The 24917-nt window shown below is 29.1% G+C and overlaps 1 protein-coding gene across 3 annotated transcripts in view; it reads right to left on the bottom strand.

Annotated features, from left to right (window-relative positions):
* The window catches only part of LOC129962675 (teneurin-m-like), a 707945-nt gene that overhangs the window by 243522 nt on the left and 439506 nt on the right, over positions 1-24917 (bottom strand). For all 3 annotated transcript variants that reach the window (XM_056076579.1, XM_056076581.1, XM_056076580.1), the window contains one exon: positions 9071-9353. In XM_056076579.1, the coding sequence (XP_055932554.1) occupies positions 9071-9332 (262 nt within the window). In that variant the 5' untranslated portion in view covers positions 9333-9353. The remainder of the gene's footprint in view (positions 1-9070; positions 9354-24917) is intronic.

The following is a 24917-nucleotide window of genomic DNA, read 5'->3' as shown; positions in this document are numbered from 1 at the left end:
AACTGGTCACTAAAGGTGGCCAGCTGTTAGTAAAATATAACTAGAAGTATATACACTATAAACAAGGCAATAAATTACATATGCCATGTCTGTTTATATCGCTAATGTGGGAAAACAAGAATATGTAATTCTATGGGTGGACAGAAGAGATCACAGATTTTACTTTCCATTAGTAAAAAGAAATTTCCTATTCATCTTCTAGAATTAGCGCTTTGAAAAGACATATTAAAATTGTAACTGTTCTTAATCTAAAGATCCATGTTGTAAACGAAAGCCGATATGGCAATAATAGCACCTACAGCAAATTTTAATTCCGATTAATCAAATTTTAACCGTCATAATATGATACAATGAAATGAAGATGAAAAAGATGAATTGAATTAAACTAATATTTCAAACAGTAAACTGTTGACTGATTCAACACGAAGTTTTTTTCTTTATTTAAATCTACATACAACGTATTTCCATCCATGAAATCTGAGTAATACCGCTATAAAAACTTTCGCAGTTGAAAGTAAGCAAGCTTTTGCTATCACTATAAAAATCCACTACCACTTTTTATAAATCATTCTTCATTTAAAAATTTGAATTGTTTTTTCTGAATTGTACAACATCTGAAAGCGAGAAAAATTTACATAATGACTACAGTAACAAAAATATGCTCCGATAACTTTTTAAATTGAAAATCCAAAAACCATTGTATCAGGAATTGAAATTCCTTATACCGCTGTCCTCCTTAGCAATATTTAAAAAAAAAGCATGGTAAAAAAAGAAGAAAAATAATTTATTGTGATTAAGAATTCCGCCTTCCAATGCGTCCATGCTAATTTTTCCATTCTTTACAGTCTCGTTTCTTGAATCCGCCATTTTTTCTTTATGGCTTTTTTTTCTCCCTTCTACTATATAATGAAAAACTTTTGTTTGTTTTTGCACTGCGAAGCTTTTGTGTAAACACCGAAGAGAAACACACTAACGTATAACGGAAACAAGAGAAAAACGAGATGAACTATGCATCATCTTTTGTGCTAGTGCTATCAAGTGTGCACCGGAGAAATTATGTTATCAAGCGCAATTTAAAATAAACAAATAATAAAGAAACAAGGAACGAGAAAAAAAAAGTAATGTTGCGATGGCGAAAAATGAAGTATTACGCCTTTAAAATTCAACTTTTTTTTTTTTTTTTTTCTTTGGCGAAAATTTCTTGGCGAACATTCAAGTCAAGAGGCAACATAATGCTTGCGAACATGATTGGGTCGTTCTTTTTCCTTTTTCAGAATGTGACACGATATTAGTTCATGAACTCGCTCATTTATTTACTTTATTTTTTTTAATGTTTATTTTATAAAATAAAATAAACTTTCGTAATTTTGGCACGTAGTCTTCATTATTTAAAGACGACATTTTTAGTTTTATAACATAGCAACTAAAAAAAAAAAATATTATTATGAAAGTTAAAAAAATCTGATTACTTAAAGCTTTAATGAAACTGATAAAATTCTTAATTTAAAAGCTTATGCCCTTATTCTTGTTGAAATTAAAAATTATATTAAAAAATTTATAATATAAATTATAATGAAGTGAATAGTTTATAGCTTCAGCTATAATAGTTACATGGATAGATCTTCCATTTAACATGCAATATTATTTCAAATAGCTTTCTTTTTTTTATCTTTTGATTTCTTATACATGTTAAGAGGAGTCATATTCGTCAATTTGAATTGTCTAACATTTTCATGTTCTTATTAGAAAATGTGGGAAATATTTGAAAGTAAGGTGATTACTGATCCAGATCATTTTAAAAGCTTGAATGATCTTCACCAAACTTTCTCGCCTACTTTCTAATAACTTATGCCAGAGAAGGCCTTGCATGGTATTGGCCTACAATAATTACGAAATATTAACATTTGGAGCGAATTTAGAATTTTTACTGAATTTGTCACGTCCTCCTTGGCGATTAATCCATGTCATACAGTTAATAGTGTCGAAAAATTGAATTTGTGTTTTATACATGTTTTTCTCAATCGATTAAAACAAAAATTTCACACAAAACTGCACTTGTAGTCCTAAAATCCCACACCAAATTTGATATATTTAAATAGCTACGTTTTTGAAATAATAAAGCGTTTACATGTTTCTGAAAGTACAGACGCATGGATTTTCAACCCGTTGTTATATTTGCCTCAAAATTTGAGGTGTCTACATAATAGATTTTAAATTTGTATACCGAAGTTTATCTATGTAGCTCTCTTCATTTTATAATTATCGTGTTAATTTATATTCGAACAGCCGGACTTCCTCGCATCAGATTTTATTCAAAATTTGATGGAAATCAGCAAATTTGGTGTAACGACCGTATACCAAATTTCACAAGTCTAGCTCAAAGAGTTTTTGAGTTATCTTTGTAACAGACAAACAGACGGATATTTTCTCAAAAATGTGGTTTTTGAACTCGGGGTGATTTAAAATGAGGTGATTCGTCAAAATCTCTAGTTCGAATTTTTCGTCCATTACAATAATTTCTCTATGCTATGTGTACGATAAAGAAATAAAGAAATGATTTTTAATTATACCTATTTAATTTATGCGTAATTTAATTTTAAGGATGATAACTTAAATTCTTTCATGCAATTTTTAACAAAATATTTCATAGCCGCATTGTTCATTGTTTCTTGAAATATTTTATAGAAAATATTTTTTCTCTATTGTTAAAAGATTAGAAAGGAAGAATCCACTAATTATTTACAAAGAAATTTTTTCATACAATAGAAAGTGAAAATGGGTTGCCGCAAAAGTCAACATGAAGATTGAAACGGAAAATGGTGACACTTAAGTTTTTAATTGCACTGTGATATCATTGGATTCAAATCCAGTAGAAAGACTCAAGTGGGTAAATAACAGAAAACGTGTACACTATTAAAATAACAGGACTTTAATTTTTGCCATAATTTGATGCTTGAAGTTCTTTATTAGAGGAATCATGAAATAAACGTAAAAGAGATTTAATCGTTATTAAATCTCTCCACAACCAGTATTTCCTGCGAATCAGTTGGTCGCTTAAGGCGGCTAGTAAAACAATAAAAACCAAATAACGTAGTATAGATATAAATAAGGCCGAAACAAAATAAAATTTCTTAAGAAATTGAATAAATTAGGTAAGATGAGATAAAATAAGTTTTCTCTATTCCGTCCAGGATAAGAAAATCCCCAGATGTGCGAAAGGAAACTCCTTTAATCGATCTCGTTCTCAACAAAATGACCTACTTGATGACGTATTTCAAAAGCCGCCCCTAATTGGAACCTCATTCGTCAATCAAACGCCCAACGCGTCACGAGCACGTGTCACAAGAGGGCCAGGTGTAAGAGCCTCCGGTTTAAATAGAGCTCCGGATGCAGTTGCCATGGATACCGATAAAATTAGTTTGTGAGGCGGGAATCTGCCGAATTTCTGTGTAATAAGGAAAGTATTTCAGCATGTAATGTTGCCGGAGTGGTTCTGACAAAAGAAAAAAAAAGAAAGAAAGAAAACTGATAGGTATATTTTTTTTTTATACAAAAGAATTTGTATCTACGGCGATATTTTCCAATAATCTTGTTATCTAGATTTTTATTTTTTATCTGCTTTTTTTGAGTTGAAAAAAGTTAGGAAAGTAAAATAAAATTTATTAGAGCGTTGAGGAAAAAGATAGAATAAGATTTTTCGCTTATTCTTTTTGATAAGAGATGTTAAATTATTTTTGAAAGGCGGAATTCTAGAGTAATTTTGTAGCAATATGTTTTAAATTTTGTTGTGCATAACATTAAAAAAAATTTCAATTATTTATTCTCCGAATTTGAAGTTCTGGTTCTGGAGAACACCATGCGCTGAAATTGCCAATAAAACTCTCCGGACCTTTGGTATTTTCTTATTAATAAAGATCTATTTTGCTGATGGTATTATGAATAAAACGCTATATAAATGCGTAATATAATGCTATAATATTTAGCAATTTAGATCAGAATTTTCGGTGAAAACTTAGTTTAGAGTATGATCCCAGATAATACTAACACTTCCAAAAATCGATTATTTTAATAATAAAAATTCACTTCAAACTTTTATAAAATTCTATATTTCATTTCTATTGTCAAGAAATATTTTCCTCAACAAACTTAAAGCCTATTGCTATGAATATCAGAGAAAAATATATTTTTATTAATTTCTGACAGAGCATATTTAATTTCCTTTAAAACACACTTTTTGCTTAAACTTTTGTTAATAGAATGCTCCACATATTTTTGAAAACTAATTTTAAAATTAAAGTGATGAATAAAGTACCAATGGGTAAGAGAGTGGAAGTGAATTAAAAATTTTCTTACGCATTTCGTAGAATAATAAATTTCAACTATCCAACCAAATGCATAAAATCATTTTGTAAGGGGGGGGGTCGTTGAATTTGTAAGAATGTGTAATTTCGACGAGTAGATATAAATTTACGTGTTAATAAATTACTGTGCTATGAACATTGTTATTAAATTTTGTATCATTTCTGAAGGTCATTAACTCGGAAAAAAATACATTTGCCACTTTTTATTTAACTCCAAAAATAATTTATAAAGTGAAATATAGCAATAATATAGTACAACATGCAAATGACATCTGTGGATTACAAGCGGTCCTAGTTTTTGTGGTTTAAAAACAAGTTGTGGATCGATAGTCTATAGGCTGTAGGATGGAGTTTTGATTACTGCGTTGGAAAGTTACAGAAAAAGTTGGAAAGTTTTCCGAGAAAACCCGCCTTGTGTAAGGGGTTAAATTCTATGAAAAATCAAATATTCTCGTGCTGTATTGGGTAAGAGTGCGTCGGAGGGAATCGTCGATTCAGATACTATCCTCATCATCTGAGCATTGCTCATGTCACAAACTAAGTCTCAAATTAAACCTATGTATAGCTTCATTGAAGGCTGCTATTCTAAATGAACTCACTCACCTTGGGAAACTTAATAGCATCTAACGTATTTCATATAATTTCTTATAGTCTTCGTATAAATAGCAATTTATTTCATTGGAAAATCATTTTAGTTTTTTAAAAGTATTTCATATAAATAGTGAATAAAAGTAGCTTATTATTTTATTAAGTGAAATCTACTTTACTCTCACACGCTTCCCGAGGGGGGGGGACCTCGTAATTGAGGATGAGAAGCTTCCGGAATGGTGGTTGATTCTGGCCACCCCTGTGGGTACATGAAAAGGTGGGGGTCAGGTTCTTCCCATCGATGACGGGTCATACTTCCTTAGAGAAGTGTTATACCGTGGTCGGTCATGGCGACGGAAGGACTCAACCACAGTTCCTGCCAGTGTTGCTATTGCGGCTATCCGGTCCGTTATTAAGTATGCTTTCCGGCGGGGCGAAGTATTGAATTTGTGATTTCTCTGACACGATTTGAACGCATTACACGCATGTATTACATATAATAATGATTAAATACAGCTCACAATTTTATTAAATATAAGCTGACATTTATTTATATGTATTGTTCACAAGAATTACACATAAATATAGACTTAAAATAATTTACGATTTCATTAATTTAAAATCTAACGGTAACTAAAATCTAAAATCTAACGAGCAATCCAAGATAAATACTTTAGAATTTTTTTCCCAATATTTTTTTATGTTCTAAATAAAATCGATGAACTAAAAATGATTTAAAGAGATTGATATGCTAGGAATATTTTGTTTACAGTTTTACTTTGTTACATTTGCACGCCGTTATATGAGGAAAAAGAAGACCGCATAAGTCTCCACTTTCCAGAATTCCACACCATGATGTGGATGTTTGATTTAGCGCTTATCAGTCTTCCATAAAATGTAATCATAAATGAATTTTCAAATTAATTGAATTTTCTTCTGTATATAATTTACTAATCATACTATTTTTTAACAGGACAAAAGTATTAATTAAATTAAAAGTATTTCATTAAAGATGAAAAAAAGTCAATTTCCAACTTAAATTAATGAATTTCCGCACATTTTATGTAAGTATAAAGTCAAAATTATATAAGTTCCTGAAAGTGAAACAGACATCAATGATTTTATTTTTGAGAAGATTCTTTTCTAATTTGGCATCAGTTTTATTCAATAAAAAACCTTTTTTTAAAAGATTATAATACATAAAAAATATAACGGGGGAAAATAAATTAAATTTAAATTTTAGTTATTCAACTATAGAAAAGAAAAAAGTTAGAATAAGTTTTATAAAATTATTACTAGTTAAAAAATAATAAATATCAGGAAATTAGAATGTTTTGAAATTCCCTTTTTACATATATTCTTACATTAAGAAATATAAATATTCTATTCTTGAAAAAATTATGAAAATTTGAGCTGCTAAAACTAAAAAATAATTTTAATAAAAAAAATTAGAAAATTAATTCATTATTTTTATTTTCAGGCTCCGGTTGGAAAGAATTTAATATAAGGATAAAAAATTCATATTAATACCCTTACAGGCATTAAATTTTATTTAATTTTAAAAATAAATATTATTCAAACGATATTTCTTCCAAATATTTATTCAGACTAAATTTTTTTTTCTGAAAATACAGAGACATTTAATATTTAGTTCCAATATAAGTTTTAAGTTTGAAAACGATTTCAGCAGACAGAAAAGAGAATAAAAAGTTACTACAAAGTTTGAAATAATTTATTTCTGAAAGAAATTTTCTAGACATGTACTATAATATTCAGATGTAAAAACAGATTATATTGAATTAGAAACTAAAATTTAAATTCAAAAGACTTTTATTTCTTCCGGTCAAAATAAAAACCTGTCAATATTTTCATGTTCCATTATTTTTTTCTTAATATCTGTAACTAAAGAAGAAATTCCTATGTATAGTTTTAAAAAATTAATTCGTTCCGAACATAACTTAAGTAAAGCTTATAAAATATTAGATATATGTTTTTAATAAAGCTGAAGTAATAAATATCAGGAAGCTGAATATAATAAATATCAGGAAATTCGCGAAATCATTAATCAATCGATTGGTCATGGTTTTTTCATGAATTTTTACGAAAACAGATAAAACTAATAATACTTATACATTATAGAATATATTCATTGCTAACTGTTAAGTCTGTTATTTGAAAAACAAAATGCTCATTTTCTATAATTGTACAGATTTCTATTGCATTTCTTCCCTTTTTACTTCCTAGTTTATGAAATATACGAAAAAAAAAAATATTACAATCGTTAAAAAAATTCGAACTCGCGATTTTGATGAACCTCTATATTTTAGACCCCCCCCCCCTGAGTTCGAAAGATACATTTTTGGAAAATGTTCGTCTGTCTTACTGTAACAAAAATGGCTCAAGACCTCTTTGAGCTAGGCAGATGAAATTTAGTATAAGGTATTTGCATCATATTTCTAGATTTCTATGAAATTTTTGGCAAGATCCTTTCAGAAAAAGTCAGCCTGTTCGACTACTCTGATATAAGGTAACACGGTAATTATAAAATGAAGAACGCAATGGTTTAAATATATCAAATTTGTCATGGGATTTTTTGACTACAAGTGCAGTTTTGTGCCAAATTTTTGTTTCAAATGGTTGGGAAAAATGCATCTAAAACACAAATTCAGTTATTGGATACTATTAACGCATACCAGGGATTAATCGCCAAGAATGACACGATAGATTCAGTATAAATGCTAAATTCACGCCAAAAAATATTTCGCAAGTATTATGCGCCACTGAAGTGTAAGGCATTCTCTGGCATGACAGGTAGTTTGTAATGTAGAAAATTCATACAGAGACAGAAAATCATGAGAAATAAAATTTTAACAAAAAGATTTCAAAATTCATAAGACTTTAGCTACTTCTACTTTAACTGGTATTAGAAAAATCAATATTATAGAATTCAAATTGTGAAAAGTGAATTACATCAGGGAAAAAACATTTTGATACATGATTAATGCAGGTTTTCAGGAATAGTCTTGCCCTAAAGAATGTGTCTCTATAAAGGGGATATAGGTAACATCTTCGTTTTCTAAAGTACACCGCATCTCGGTGTTACGTGTGTAAATCAGAAAATATTTCGTCTGAGAAAATATCAAAAGACAAAATTAAAAGGCAATATATTTTGATTACAGACAAATATTATGCGACTTTCTGTGGAATGAAATCGCTAATTCCTTCATTTTTTTAATTCTCAAATACTGCCAAATTATGATACATCTAGCGAGTCGGGTGTTAAATAATTGAAGTGTACGAACTAAATAATATAGATTCTATTCTAATGTTGCATTTAAAAGTTGTTTTTATTGTTTCCAAATGTTTATTATTCTGGAAAAAAATATTTGAAAGTTAATATTTTCTAAAAAAATAAGTCAAACCATCTTGTACTATGAATTCTTCTGAGAACAGCACCTAAAATTATTGATTGATTAGTGGACGTAGTAATTTTTTTTTTTGTTGTTGTTAAATTTTGTATCAAACATTGATTAACAAATGATGTAACATGTTCTTTAGAAATTTTGGTAAAATGTTTCTAATATGTTTGGTAATATGTTTTGGTAATATTTTTTTTGAAGCAGCAGTGCATATAATTATTGATCTATTCGTGGTAGTAGTAGATTCCTTTTCTACTGTTTTTTGTTAAATTATGTATCAGACATTGATTTATAAATAATATAATACGTTCTTTAGAAATTATGGTAATACACTTAAATTTAATAAATATTTTTTTTTCAAACAGCAGCACCTATATTTATTGATTGATTTGTGGATGTGGTAAATTCCTTTTTTACTTTTTTTTGTTAAATTATGTATCAGACATTCATACACGAATGAAGTAACCTGTTGTTTAGAAATTCTGGTAATATATTTAAATTTAATAAATAATTTTTTTTTCAAACAGCAGTACCTGTAATTATTGATTGATTTGTGGATGTAGCAAATTCCTTTTCTACTGTATTTTTTATTAAATTATGTATCATATATTAATGTTCAATTAATGAACTACTTTCTTTATAAATTCTGGTTATACACTTAAACTTCATAAATAAATAATTTTTTTTCTAAACAAATCTTACCGCTTCTTAATTGATAGTGATCAGGAAAATGCTTTTCTTTTTCATCAGGTCTTTGAAATTTCAGCTCTCTTTTTTCAGATTGGAAACTTTTTCCTTTGTGGCTGTCTTTGGCGTCAGATTCCTCTGGATTTTTGCGCCTCCTGAGCTGCTTAGAGCTTTTTGAACGGCTTGCATCGCCAACGTCCGAGAAGTAGTACTTTGATTCATTGTCGCTGGTTGGCGCACTTTTTTGGCGCGGAGGTCTGTGGCGATCAAAGTCCATTGAGACTACTAATGATTAATCCTGTAAAAACACAAACAACAAAAATATTATTGAAAACCAGTGACTACCAAAATTACAGCAGGAATAAATCTGGTTATTATTTTTCAAAAACTATGCTACACATTTTCTTTTATGAAAACAAACATATTTCAAAAATCAATATAATAATCAACAAACCCACCCTGTAACATTCAGTAAGTGAATAAAAAACATTTTATTCATTGGAAGGACAGGACTCTTATGAAAATTAGAATTAATATTTCTTTGAAAGAATCCTATAATTTTACACAGATTATATAAAATTCCGCATCTTTCCTATGCTACTCTGTAATATAGCATATATGAATATGTCTACAATCAATATTTTAAAAAATTAAATAAATAATCTAAGTTTGTTTGGAAATAACTTAGACTAGTCAGATAAAACTGTCTAATTTATACAAGTTTACATACAATTTATTCAATATATACAATTCTGCTACATAAAATTAATGTATACAATAATATGTATGCAATCAATTTCTTGCGTTATCAAGAAATAAAGCGCATAGTTAAAACTACTTAAGTACTTAATGCAACATTTTATATATTTAGTAATTTGCCATATCTGAAATTGTGGTGATGTGACTCACGGGTTCAATCACAATTTCTGGATTAAATATGAATGAAGGATTCACGTGTAAGTGAATCGATGCCCTTTATGTTCTTGGAAGCATGAAATTCCTTTTGTATAATGTGGAAATTCGGAAATAGGCTGGTAGCTTAAGAATCGTACTGGTTATTTAACCAGAATTCAAAATTACCAACATCACCATTAGTTTCTACATAAATTAAGTCTTAAACAGTTAATAAGTAAACTAAACTAAGCCTTCTAAACAATCAAACTAAGCTTTCATAAGTAATGTAGATCTCATTCCCACCTTTCGTGTGGTGTAGAAATTCGGAAATAGACTGACAAATTAATCATCGTATTAATTTTTTTAAAGGATTCAAAATCAAGAACATTACTGTTAACTTCTAAACGGGACATAAATTAGGAAATAAATCAATCTATGAGTTATGCACATCTCATTTCATAAGACGCAAAGTCAAATCATTCACATTTAAGATATTTTTGTTCCGAAAAAATTAAAACTTTAAAAATTTGGAAAAAAAATGGAGAAATACTAAAGGCATGAACACTAATGTTCAAGAACATATGCTAGAACAGTTCAGACTTATGTATTACTGATGTTTCAAATTCCTTTTTTCTGTATATGGAATATTAATGAAAGTGAAAACCGTCGCCAAAAATTCGGTCACGAAATTTCAAGTAATCTCATTTTTATCTGAGTTCAAAAAGTACATTTTTGAAGTCTTATTTGTTTGTCTTTGAATATGATAATTCGAAAATGTTTTAATCAAGACGAATAAATTTCTGTATTATACTAAATTTGTAAATTTCTATCAAATTTTGAACAAAATTCCATTTTTAGAAAATTGAGATAAAAATTCTTGTATTAAATACAATGAAATTCCTTAAAAATTATTTGTATCAAGTACATTAAAAGACAAACAAAATTTATAATCTTCTCTAAGCTTCTAAATCCTTCAAAACTCTCTTACGATGACTAAAATAACGCCTAGGCAGGGTAATTAAATTTAAAGGAGAATATAATTATACTCATCACAGGACAGATTTATGTAAATGTATTCAAATAAAGATATTCCAGTCAAGAGCAGGCTGCTTCGGAAGATTATTCTTCGAAGATACTTAGTCGTATACATGGAACACAGAGTTATGTGTTATAACTAAAAGATTACGTGCTAAAATAAAATCCTTCATTTCCTTCATTGTTACTCCACCGAGGGACAACTCGCACAAGGGAAAAAGTTGGAATTAAAATAAGACGTAAGGAAAAAAATAAGGAGCTTTCAAAATGAGTTTGATGTTACGGCTCCTTATTTGCATATAATTACTTCGGTCCTTGTTGGAATTCGCTCCAAAGTCTTTTCCAATTTTTTTTTTCTCTACCTCTTTTCCAGATAATCTTATTCTTACTTTCTACCGACTTTTCTCAAGGGTTTTGCCCACGGCTTTTTCTAGTATTCGGATCATTAGCAGTTTTCTAGAGAAAAATCCAAAAGCAGTCTTTAATGAGGACAGATTTCTCGTATTAAACGCCATTTTGGAACCCAAAATGGCAGAACATGAATGATTTTTTTTCTTTTATTTCTTCTTTTTCACTTTCTCTCTCGTTTTCGTTTCTCTTCAAACGTACACGTGATAAGGGTACATTAATTGTTGGAATTTAAAACTGGTCTAGCGCCATTTTTTATTTTTTTTTATAATTCGATCTCTCTTCATTTGGAACATTTTTTTTTTGAAATGTAATAAGAGAAGAAGAAGAAGTGACTGTTGAAGCAAGAGAACAAATTACACTCTGATGTCAATTGGTTATTTTCTGATGAGGGCTTTTGCAAACTATGATAAATTTGTCCCAAATGACTTTTTTTTAAGGGAAAGTGTAATTTAACATAAAATTATGATTAGGTTTGAACATTGCAGTGACTTTCTTAGTTGATTAATCGCATAAAAATGGAATTTTTAGGAAAAAAAAACAGAACAATGTAAAGGTTAATTAAGTGGAAATCGCATCAAAATATTTAAAATTATAGTAAGGTGTTTCTTATTTATTCTCAGTTGGAACATTAGTATGGCTTTTTAAAGTTTAATTTAGCATTTTTCGCTGAGAAGATAATAACAGTAATTTCGTCAATAAAGCGAATGCTATTAAACTAGTAATTATAAGAGCAGTATGAAAGTGTGCAGATTATTCATTAAAACGATAATTTTTCTTTTAAATATTTTGTTAGAGAATATTTAAGGTATAATTTATTTGTTTTGATACATTCGGTAACATTTTTTAAAATGATAATTAACAAATTAAGAGAGAACCTGCAATCATTGCGCTCGATTCGTCAGGTTTTTTTTTTTTTTTATAAAATCGTTTGCAATAGGAAACTTTCAACTATTGGTGTGAAATGCTAATGATAGCAGTTAGCTAAATATTTTGAAAATCTTTGTTATTTTTCTCAGATTGTATCAGTAATAATTTGATAACATATTTCATCTTGAATTTGAAAGTCATTAGCTTTCTCCCCAAAGTATAGCAGTTATAATTTTGTCAATGCATTCGATCTTGGTTAGAAAACGGTTACTATTTTATACAAAATATTGCAATAATAACCTCTTCAAAATATTTGAATTCTTGTATTAGAAATGTTTGACTTTCCTCTCAGAATTGAATAGTAATTATTATATTATTTTTTAAATAAATTTTAGTTTAGCTAGCAGAAAAAAAACTAATTATAAACATTTTAAAAAAATTTCAGAAAATTTCGAATCATTTAGCGTGCGAATATTGGATAATCATTGTTTAGTCTCTCAGTTCTTTATGTAATATGTTCTATTCTATTTTTCTTCTAAATATCTAACAAATTTAAACGCATTTTTAATTACGAAGTTTAAATATTCCTTTAAAATTCACCTCTTACTAAAGAACTACTGTAATTTTTCTATCATTAGAATGCGAATTCTATTAGTTTTAACCCATAGTAAGGGTATATATATATATAGAAATAAAAATTTAAAATCAACACAGAAAGTTAAAATTTTATATTTACTGCAAATTAATACTACATCCTTTGTTCCAAAGAAATGTAAAAAAAATTCTGCATAAAAAAGAATTTTCAATATTATCTAGAAAAATAGTCCAGCTGTTGTCTAACATATTAATAGCATTAATTTAGTTATATCAATTTAACGTGGTTAATTATATCTCATCACATTAAATAAAAATATTTTAAATAATACTTTCATAACCAACGTCAAACATTTTGATTTGATAGTTTTGTTCGCAAAGGGGCGGTATAAATTGGCGAATAAAGTTGACAAAATCGTTCCATTAGTTGAGACTAGGATCTGTGTATTCTTTTATATCTTTCGGAAAAATGGATAATGGTAGGAAACAGGCGATCATTGATGACAGATCTAAACATCAATAGCTTTCAAATGAAATAAAAATTAATGAAACTATATTAGTGACCAGAACTGGGAGATTGGCTCTTAGATTTTACCAATTATTTTAAATGCATGCATATGGTCTAGCTGTATTCAAATTAGAGGTGACGGGATGTATAGTTTGTACTTTCCACTTCATAATGTAATACCATTGTAAAATGCATAATTAAAAGGAAAATTTGTTTATTTCGTTTCTGAAAAGAACCTAAAACATTGTCATATACTGGTAAAGATTCTCATGTAATTGATGAAGTTCTCAATCTTGCCAGTATTTTATCAGCAAGATAAAATTTAAATTGTCAGTGAGTTATTTAACTCAGGCAAAGATTCTACAGATTGATTCTAAAGATTCTTCTAAATGATTTTACAGAAATGCACGTACTTCTCATTATAGAAGCCTTCACTTCAGAATCAGATCCATCAGAAAAATCAAATGGCAATTGAAAAATGGACAGAAAAGTTCAGCTTAAAAAAGAATTCGAAGGTCAATTGAAAAAAGTATGATGTGTTATGAAGACATTGTACTTTAACGAGAGATATTTTAACTCAAAGTGCAGAATAAAATATAGCCTGCTATGAAGAATTTTTGCACCAGAGTAGAAAATTAGATTCTTGAGCCCATGGACATAGAAATAACTTTCGATCTGTGCACGAATTTTATTTTATTATGCGTTGTTTCGTTTTATATGAATAGAAGTTACATTTTATAATTATTATCTAAAAATGACTTCGTAGTATTACTGTCTCTTTCTTCAAAAATGTATAAACCTTAAAGAATCTTACTTGCTTTTTCGTTAGAGTTTCTGGAAGAAAATTTATAGGAACTTTAATGAAACTTAAATTCAGAAAATCTTTTCCTTGTGGTTTTCAAAAGACTGGAAAATATTACATTTAAGCGACTTAAAATTTGTAAAGCTTTGGTTTAATGTATTAGAGTTTATGTACAAAGCTGAATTTTTCTCATCCCCATCAATGAATTGTTTGGTTCTAGATGTGAAATTTTTCCTCGAATAAAATTTGACATTTGAGTAGATATAAGATTAAATCTTGGGATCAACAGGAACATATAGTTATTCACATTGTAAAAAAATCTTATATCAAAAATTAAGGTTGGCTGAAACTCAAATTTAATTTGATAGCCCTTCCAAATTTGGTTTTTCAGCCAATGGATGCAAAATCATCAATGCTATCTTTTTGTATGGCTCTGTCAACTGATCATCTATTGATAATGCGAAGGGGTGTACCGAATAATGGATTTAATTCAGATATAAATTTTGATATAGAACTGTTTGAACTTTGAACTACGATATAATTGTAAATTAAATTAAAAGTGAAATTAAACATATTTATTTTTTTTACGAATGAAAATTTACTGTACAAAACAAATGGATCGTATAATCATACAATGTAGAAATTTTAAATATGCTAATTATTAAAAGTTGTATTAAAAGCTTTTTTTTACTATTATAAAACTATCAATATTTTTGCTGTCAAATAAATCCCCGGTTAATGGGTTTAATCCAGATACAAATTTTGACACAAGATCGTTTGAACTTTGAGCAACGATGTAAGCGTAAATAAAATTAAAATTTAAATATATTTATTTTTACTAATGAAATTCATTTTATAAAACAAATGCACTGGAGCAAATGCATATTGCAAGCATTGTAGTAGGCAATTCTAAAAGCAAACTACAAATTTTAAATATGCTTTTTAGAAATTTAAATATTCAAATTAGATTTATTAAAAGCTTTCTTATTATTATTATAAAGCTTTATCAGTATTTTTGTTGCCAAATAAGTTTGTTTTTATAAATTTATATCTGGATTAAACCAGGTTAATGGGTTTAATACAGATATAAATTTTGATACACGGCCGTTTGAAATTTGAGCAAAGATTTAAGCATAAATTAAATTAAAAGTTAAATATATATAAAAATATAAATTTATTATATATTTATTATGAAGTTAAATATATTAATTAATCAATTAATATTATATGTTATTAATTTCTATCTAAGGAAAATTTACTGCACAAAACAACTGCAATATAGTTATGCATACTATAAATTTTAAATATGCTTGTTGGAAATTTTAAATATTCAAATTAGAAAGTTTTATTAAAAGTTTTCTAATTACTATAAAGCTTTATCAATATTTAAACTGTCAAATAAGTCCAAATGTTTGTCTCAAAAATTATACTGACTATTATTAAGGTCATCGTAGTTACACACGTATCGAACACATTTATTCATTTGAGCCCAGAAAACTCAAAAATTATTTGCCATTACAGAGCATAATTTACTTTTAGACATGAATTTTAAACTCCGAAATAACAATTTTCCATCTCTTTCAGGGAATTTCATTTACGAAAACTGCAACCGTAACTTTTTGGAAAACACGAACAAACCGCAACAAGAAACACACTTTAAACATGACAATTCTCACCGAAAAATATGGCTAATCATAATTATTACAACAGGCATCGCTCCAGAAGCCGTCATTTCGCAAAGTAGGCTTTCTGTGCGCAAACGAAAGCATTTGGGTAATTTACCTCCCTTTGAATCTCGTGCATAATTAATTTTAATGATTAGGAAAGCTGTTAATGATCAGAAAGGGTAGATATTTTGCACATTAAAAGCGCATTGAGAGTTCATTCTGCTAATTTCGTGTTTCCGGTCCGACTCTTTTAAAATTGGAAGGCCGACTGTTTATGTGAAATGGTGCTTTGTATGTAGAACTGGGATTCGCAGGATCTTGAAAAGGCCATTAGTTGTCCATTTTTATTCAGATAAGTGAAATTAAACGTAAGAATTCTTCGCCTGAAAAAGAGGATATTAAAAAGTCATTTGCAGATTAATATGTGGGTGTAATTTGTGTAAAAGACTGGGATATTTCAGAAAAAAAATATGCAAGAAAGATTTTGTGAGGTATTTGTGTTTCTGCCTGTACGTCACGAAACAGATCCCCAACCCCGTTTTATTTATACATTTTTACCTTCTGATATGCGTAATATAATAGACAAATTACAATAATCGTCAAAAAATTCGAACTCGAGATTTTGACGAATCTCCAAGATTTAGAACTTCCCGTGTTCTAAAAACACATTTTTGGAAAATGTCCATCTGTCTTTCTATGACAAGGATATCTAAAAACATTTTGAGCTGGAAGTTTGATATTCTTTATACAGATTTTACACCAAATTTTCAGACTTCTATCAAATTTTAAAGGTAAAATCTGTTCAGAGGAAGTCTGTCTGTTCGAATATAAGTTATCAGATAACTGCAAAACGAGGAGACCTAGATAAGTAAGAATTGGTACACAGATTTAATGTCTATTGTAGACACCTATCAAAGTTTGATCCAAAATCAACAAAAGATTGACTGTCTGTCGGTATGTATTTTTTAAAATAGGTAAATTCGATAGTTCAAAACCGTAATCACTTAAATATATAAAATTAGGTGCAGGATTTTATGACTACAAATGCAGTTTAGGGGCAAATTTTTGTTTCAATCGAATGGGAAAAAAATCCATTTAACCCTTTCTAGGGCCCCGTGGGAAGTATGCTTCCCACCAAATTTATCAATCTTTGTATGAAATTATGTAGGTTGTCATAAGTTCTGACATACTTTTTTAGAAAGACAAACTTAGATGCTTCAGTTCTTTATCTCACACAAAATGATGTGTCTTGATTTATTACTTATTAATTAACCAAATTAATTAATTTAGCTAAATTTATCTAATAAGCTAAATGAATCCCTTTTCTTATTCTAATTTCAAGCCTTAAAATATTTTAACATAATATGACTAGAAAAAAATGGCCCTTTAAAGGGTTAAAACACAAATTCGATTTTCGGTTATTATTAACCAGGGAATAATCGCCAAGGATGGCATGATAGATTTAGAAAAATACTAAATTTAGGCCAAAAGATACCAGGCGTTCTCTAACATGGCACGTCTATTAGGGAGTGTGCCAGAATGTTTTGAGAAAAACACCACCGCTGGTTCTTTTTATTTTATAACTATAACAACCCTTCAATAGATCTGATTAGAGCTTTAAAATAAAAACAGTTGTTGGAATTAACTTTAATGAGACCTCTGAGTTTGTCGCCAAATGTGGGAACAAGCAGAGTAATTCAAGCAGGTAAACAAGCAGAGTAGTTCATTTAGATTAGTTTCCTATTCACAATATCGTTTACAATCTCAGCTATTTTAATTTTTGTCTTTGCCTTTACATTTTCAGCTAGACAATGGTAGAACCCTTGACAATGTGATGGCGTACATAAAAGTAGATTTTAACCAAAACCGCTAAAAATTGATGCCATTTATTACTGTCATTCCCCCACCCTCCCTCCCCTCTGAAAAAATTTGATTTCTGAATCTTAGTTCTATAAAATATCATTATGCTGCAAAGTTGTGAGAGGGGAAAAAAATTCACACAATTGATCGTAGTTTTATATTTCTAACTTTATTTATCCTTGACTAATGACAGCTTATCTCTCCCAATACAAAAAATCATGCAATAAGAATTCAGTTCGAGTGAAATCCATTTCAAGTTACCATTTCATACCGCCAGCTATTGCCCAATGGAAATACTGAAAACGAAGATGGCTACTAACAAGGGGAGGACACGGGGTTGAAATACGAGATCGGGATGAGATTTAAAATTTTGTTAATAAATATTTATTTTGGATGAAAAAAATTAAGAAAACATTAATTAAGAGTATTTGTAAATTTTTAATTGAATAAAAGTTATATAAAAAAAACCTAGCCAGGTTCGAACCCTGACTTTCTGCATATGAAACGGTTACATAGACAACCATGCCATCAGGATCATCGAGACGGGAGTCAAGTTATCAGTATATAAGCTTTACCAAAAGTTTGAGGATCATTTTCTCGAAATTGACTGGCCATTGCGTTTTAATATTTTCATGAATGAACATTCTAAATGTATACTATCATTAAACTAAATCTCATCCCGATCTCAGATTTCAACCCAGTGCCCTCCCCTTGCAAGATATAAAAAAGCAATGAAGTAGAAACAGTTCAAACATTAACTTCCTAAAGTTTAACAGTATTTTCTATATACTCGATTCGTATTTTTTTTTAAATAATCGAACTTTCAAATGTTGTATTTGTCATATTCACCATATCATATATCTTATCAGCAGTCTTGCTCTTTGGCATTAGCGACTTAGCATCCAGTGACGATAAGAAGTGGATTGACTAAAGGATTTCAACCAAATCAAGTCTTAATATACAATTTCTTTCACAATGGATACTTCCGTTTGTTTTTGTGTTTTCACGGCCTTTCTAAGAACACGTATCTAAATGCATACTCATCGGATACTAATTTAGTGTTTGCTGTGTACAGGATACTGTCGAAGTCTGGGATGTTTATCATTATGCAACATGTAGCATGTAACCTTAACATGTAACATATTTCAACTTTATCATTTATAAATACATGAAATTGAGTCATTTGAATCTGCATTTTTTAGAGATATCGTTATCAGATTAATTCACATATCATACGATCTGTAAATGTTGCAAGTTTTGAAAACACTATCTTGATATATATCATTAATCATAAATTTCCAACAAAAGCGCAAGCTTTTCTGTATATAACTCAAAATCCTTTGAAAAATACACAATTCTAGACATTTTTTTAATTTATATTTCAAAATTTTCTAAAGTATATCTCAACAGCGACAAATAAAAGAAACAATTATTTATTCATGGAAACAAGGAATACTGCAAGGAACAAGAATTTAATGAATGATAAACATATATGCAATAAAGCTGCGCTTTATTTTTAACTTCATTCATAGAAGACCGTGCATTGTTGGCTTGGAAAAATTCCATGAATTCATTAGATAAAGCGTATTTATCATTATCAAAACTTGCAGATGTTTCAAGTTCTGTAAAACCCAAAAACACAGCAACCCTGATGAATACAGATGAATTTTCGTCCTCTCTATAAGCCTTTGCCTCGAAAACGAAAGTCGGAAACGTATTAATAAATAAACATCGCAGCAGCTGTATTATCTTTCATTACCCTATCCCCCCTACGTCTCTTCCCTTTCCCTCGTTTCCCCCAATGACGTTATTGTCTCTTCTTTGCTTAATGAATTAATTAGCGCGACGAGACCCGCAGAGCGCAAATTAGCGTCTTTCGAGTAATTAAGCAAAAACAAAACAAGTAACAGCAGAGGAAAAAGTAAACAAATAAGAACAGTAAAAGCAAGAAAAAGAACGAAAGTAGAAAGAAAAAAAAAATGGCGGGGAAGACATGGAAAACCTCTATCAAGTAGAAATAACAAAGTAAGAGAACGATAGCGTCGTCTCTATTGGGAGGTTACGTTGTCTTCTCTCAGGAAAAGGAAGAGAGAGAGAGAGAGAGTTGGTGTTGAGTTGCAGCGCATAAATTGTAAATGATGCTCGGACGATTGGAATGTCGCTTGCACCTAATCAAGCAGGAGGAATTTCATACATGAATAATTACGATGCGTCTCCCGGTGGTTTGTTGAAGGGTAATTGTTGTCAGAAATGGGCCTGGGAAATGCTGTGTGTTGCGATCAAGTAAACAGAGACGATCCGTGAAAAAAAAAAATATTTTGGCTTACGAAAACACGCAACTACGGCTGCTTGACGAACAAAATTTAAAACAAACGCAACTGTGGATAGCAGTAACTTTTTAAAGGTTTGAAAGAAAAAAAACTTGGAACAGTAAAAGTGGCGGTTTTCAAAAGAGGTAGTATCTTAAAGAAAAAATAATTTTTGACTCTGCAAAATGACAGGAATAATTTTATTTTAATTAATTAAATGCATAGTTAATTGCAGTTGTGATTTTTGTTCCGTATTTTTTAATTTCTTGCATTTGGTTTTGGATATAATTAGAACATTTTTTCTATATTGATGAAAAATTATTTAACTCTATGACACTGATAAAAAAAAAGAAAGAAATAGAAAACTTTTTCTATCTCTTCCAAATAGTTTAAATTTTATTTAAAAAAACTGGACACTTCAGCGAATTTAGAGGAAGATTATAAATATTTATCAAAATCATAAGAAATTCAGCTTTAATTAGAAAAATCTTTATTAATGAAATCTCTTCCACTCTTTGGGGTTTAAGTAACAGATTTAGAAATTCTTAGTGATAAAAAAAAAATTAAAACTTCATAAAAATCATGATGCCAGCTAAAACGAATTGACAGCATTGAGCTTTCATCAAGAATGCTCTAAAATGCGGCACCGCAATCCAAACTTGGCTAAGAAGAACAATAAATTATTAAAGAGAAAGTGAGCTTATTGAACAATAAACAAAAATAATAAAATAGATATACTAAATGATATAAATATAGCATAATAAATTAATAATAAGTAAAAAATGTAAATTAATGATAAATAAAATAAATATAATAAATAATAAATAAAATAGATAATTAATACAAAACAATGTAAATCACCAATTAAAGTTGTTAAAAACTGGAAAAAAGGAATAAAGTAATCATAACTAATATATTTCCTTTCAGCTTGACTAATTTTACTTCAGGCTGACTCATCCGCAATGTGTTCATCATTTATGTTATATTTTAAGACTAGTAAGAGTTTTCCAAGTACTCTGAAGTTCTATCCTTACCGGAGATAATCCCCTGCCGGGATTAGGCGCCCCGTTAACCCAACCATCTTCTAAACAGGAGGTTTCTTCATATATTAATATCTAAAAAACTTAATCTGATATTATATTTATTGATAAAAAGAGCTATATATAATCCTCTATATTTTATTCAAACATGAAACTTTTTATCAGTTTAGGACGGAATCATCAAATACAGGACTTATTATTTTGTAATTATACTAAATATTAAGAATAAAAAAAAAACCTATCCTTTAATAAATTATTTAAAATTATTTTTTTTCACTATAATTCATTAAATCATCGTCGTAGCAATCTTTAAGTGTCACTTTCCAAACAATGAACACCATCCTTGTGTTAATAAAAAGTTTCTACAGCCTTCCATCTGCTTTTTGCAGTAAATACTTCACTGATAAACTTCACATGCTGTGTTCCTCTCTGACGGTTATGAGTTAGATACATCTAACAAATTCCGAAAGATCTTATACTTATTTTCGTCCATTAAAATAAAGAAGCAAAGCTTCAAATAAACTGTTTTCTGAATTTTAACGATTCTCTGCTCTTTCAAGATGCCTCTACAATACATCGCTGACTCCTGTATTTCATTCTAACGTCGTTGGTAATTAGTTGAATCACTGTAATTATTCGCTATAAAATTCTCAAATTTTTTTTATATATAATTTAGTTTTAATGTAAGAATTTTAAAATTTAGGATGTTATGTATTCTAAATTTTAAAGAAGTATTAATACCAAAGTATTTTAAAATTTAGAATATTATGAACATGTAACATAATAATCTGAGTTCTTACGTTTTAAAAATCTTACATATGTAGATTCGTTGCATTATGTGCAGCTTGCATTTTCTTTAATTTCATTTACAATTTGAATAATTTTAAAATTTCAATTGATACACTAACTTTTTATAGCTGAAACGCAATATGTTCGTAGACAGGAAAATGGATTCATTCAGCACTGGACGTTTATGAAAGCTGCGTAATATATCTTATAATTTATATGAATTTCAGGGAACTGTCCGATAAATGTTTATCTAATTCAATAAAATATTTAACATATTACAATAAGAAAGGAAAATTTTAAGCTAGAAGAAAGATAATATATACCTTATATGTGCAGTTGTATTACAGTAAAATTAAGAGTATTTAAAAACGAATTAATTTACATCTTTATTTCTAAAGTTAAATCTTAATGTAATAACTAATTTCAAACATTTCATTAAAAAGCATCTCTTATCTCTCTCTCTCTGAGAGAGAGAGAGAGAGAGAGAGAGAGAGAGAGAGAGAGAGAGAAACGTGATACGCAACCAAGAATCTTGAAAAACTTTTTTCATTCGATGACAAATATTCGAAATTCGAAGCTGTCTTGGTTAATATGGAGCATCTAGTTATCTTAAAGGAAGTATGCTTATTCTCGCGTGATGACATACACATGTCTACAATAGCAATTACAAAAAGATAACAATATCATTCAGATTAATACCACTCTTTTAATACATCTTTTTTTCTTCATATTAACAATGTCAAGTCTATAAAGATGATTACATACATAACGGTAATAAAAATTAAAGATGTCTTAAAATTGCTAAGCGACACCATGAAGTCGGACAGAAAGTACAGCTCATGTCCTGTTCCGAGTCCGTATCAGTATTTTGATTGCTTTATGGTCCACGACGATTCCGAGATACGAGCACTCCAAATATTAAAACATCCTCTCTTCAGATAAAACGGACACGAGCCATCTCTTAGAAAAACAATCCCATCGCTGCGTGGGGCACCAATTCTCCCTAATACGCCACTCATAATCGTCACGACCCTTTGCCACACACACCGACCATCCAGCGCCATTTCAACAGAAAAACAGCCATCCTTATCGGTAATTGCAGCGCTAACATCTACAGAAAAGAAAAATGTAATAACCTTCGGTAAACACGCAACGAGCATTCATTACATTCAAAGACCCCTACAGATAAAAATTCTTTCTCCTTTTTTCCCTTCAAATACTCAGCAAGGACTGCCATAATAGAATGGAAAAATCTGCCAAACTTCTTAAAAAAGGAGATCTTACGCGATTATTCAATTCAGGGGTTTTAAATTATGGTTCACGATCCTAAATGGTGTCACGTAGTATAGGTTTTGGTAGAGTAAGCTTTGAAAAATGCTGTTTGCGAAGTATTTAAAATAATAAAGAGAAACATCCTAATAAATTCATTCAATTCAATTTTTCAAATATATATAAAGGAATTTTTCGGCTTAACGTTAATTAGGGGTATTAATTGAAAAATATATTGTTCTTTTATTTTCTTATCAGTTATATTACTTTTAAGGTACCATTTAAAAAATAATAAAAAATTTAAGAAATAATAATAAACAATTTTTTCATTAGAACTAAGAAGTAAAAAAGAATACATTGTCCATTTTTATTAGAAATATAAATTTAATAAAAAATAGTATGGGTCTAAGGGTTATTGAAATAACCAAAGGTATTGAATTTTAATAACATTTATGCTATATTTAAAATTATAATAAATGTTTAAGAGTTTTTTTCTCTTACGGTGGCTTAGTTTCTTTATAATATTTATAATTTAATTTCTTTATAGTATGGTCTTATATTGACTTTCGTATTTTTTGATTTTTAGAACCCTGATAAAAGCGTGTTTTAAAGCGTTCCTTTAAATTTTGATATTTCACATTTTAATATTATAATGATATTTTTTTTCTTTAAATAACTATCATGTGATGAAGAGTAATCAAAATTTTATTGTTTAATTAAATAATAAAAATATTAAACATCGAATTGTTTTCATAAAAAATTAAACAGCATTTTAATTTTCTTATTTTTACTTTTTTGGCCATTCAGTATATTTTATATTATTATCAATAATATGAAATTTTAGAAACATTTAGAAAAATTCTCAACCAGATGGCGCCATTCATATGAACTCAAATACAATTAAATTAATTGCTAAGTGGTAATTAATATCTGAAAACGTTAAATAAGACATTATAATCATCAGGCCACATAATCATACATAATTTCAAAACTCTACAACAACAAGATAATGAAAACTGATTAGGAAATTTTATCTTTACCTACATGAAACATGTTAAATAAAATTTGTTTTTAAATTTATTGCACAATACCATCTCGTTTTTTTCATAAATTATTAAAAATAACGTTAAGCAAATAATTTTATAGCCAAATTCTGAAAAAAAGGCCAATATGGCAACCCTAGCTTTCACCCATTTCGGGCATGATGTAAGAATTTTCTCTGTTTAGGAGACATTACGGTGATGAAAGACATTTACCACATGGCCGGGCCGAAGCAAACAAACGATATTATTTTTTCGGTTTCCAGACATTTTTCTGACGTTTTCTTTTCTTTCGGTTAAACAATTCTCGCGATTTTTGCCAACTTACGTGTTGAAGTAGACAGGGCGCATGACTTGGTTATTATTTCTTGAACATTCTATTTGGACAAGGAGGACATGGGGTTTGTGATATGAAGAAAAGGGCTGTTTGAAAAGAGGGTGGTCCTCGGAGGTTTCGAATGTCGGGGTTGAATATCACAGCTGGCGATGGTAGACAATGATAAGGCAGTGATAGGGTGTGACATTGATTGAGGTTGAAGCTTGTTGACACTGAAACCGAAGAATATTTCTCCAGCAAGAGTTAGCTCATGTCACTCATGCTGATAACTGGTTCAGTTTCAAGCTGGAAATTTCCTAGTAAATGACAATATAATACCACCAGTTATTTTAGCTAGTGCTATTATTATCTTATCGCCGATATGCAGGACAAAAAAACTCTATTTCTCAAGAAAGTTTTGAAAGAGATAATTGGAAATTAAATACCACTTCAGTTCAGTG

Source organism: Argiope bruennichi, chromosome 3, assembly GCF_947563725.1.
Source record: "Argiope bruennichi chromosome 3, qqArgBrue1.1, whole genome shotgun sequence".
Lineage (NCBI taxonomy): Eukaryota > Metazoa > Arthropoda > Arachnida > Araneae > Araneidae > Argiope > Argiope bruennichi.
The sequence above is the reverse complement of the archived record's forward strand: the minus strand, read 5'-3'. Positions and strand labels throughout refer to the sequence as shown.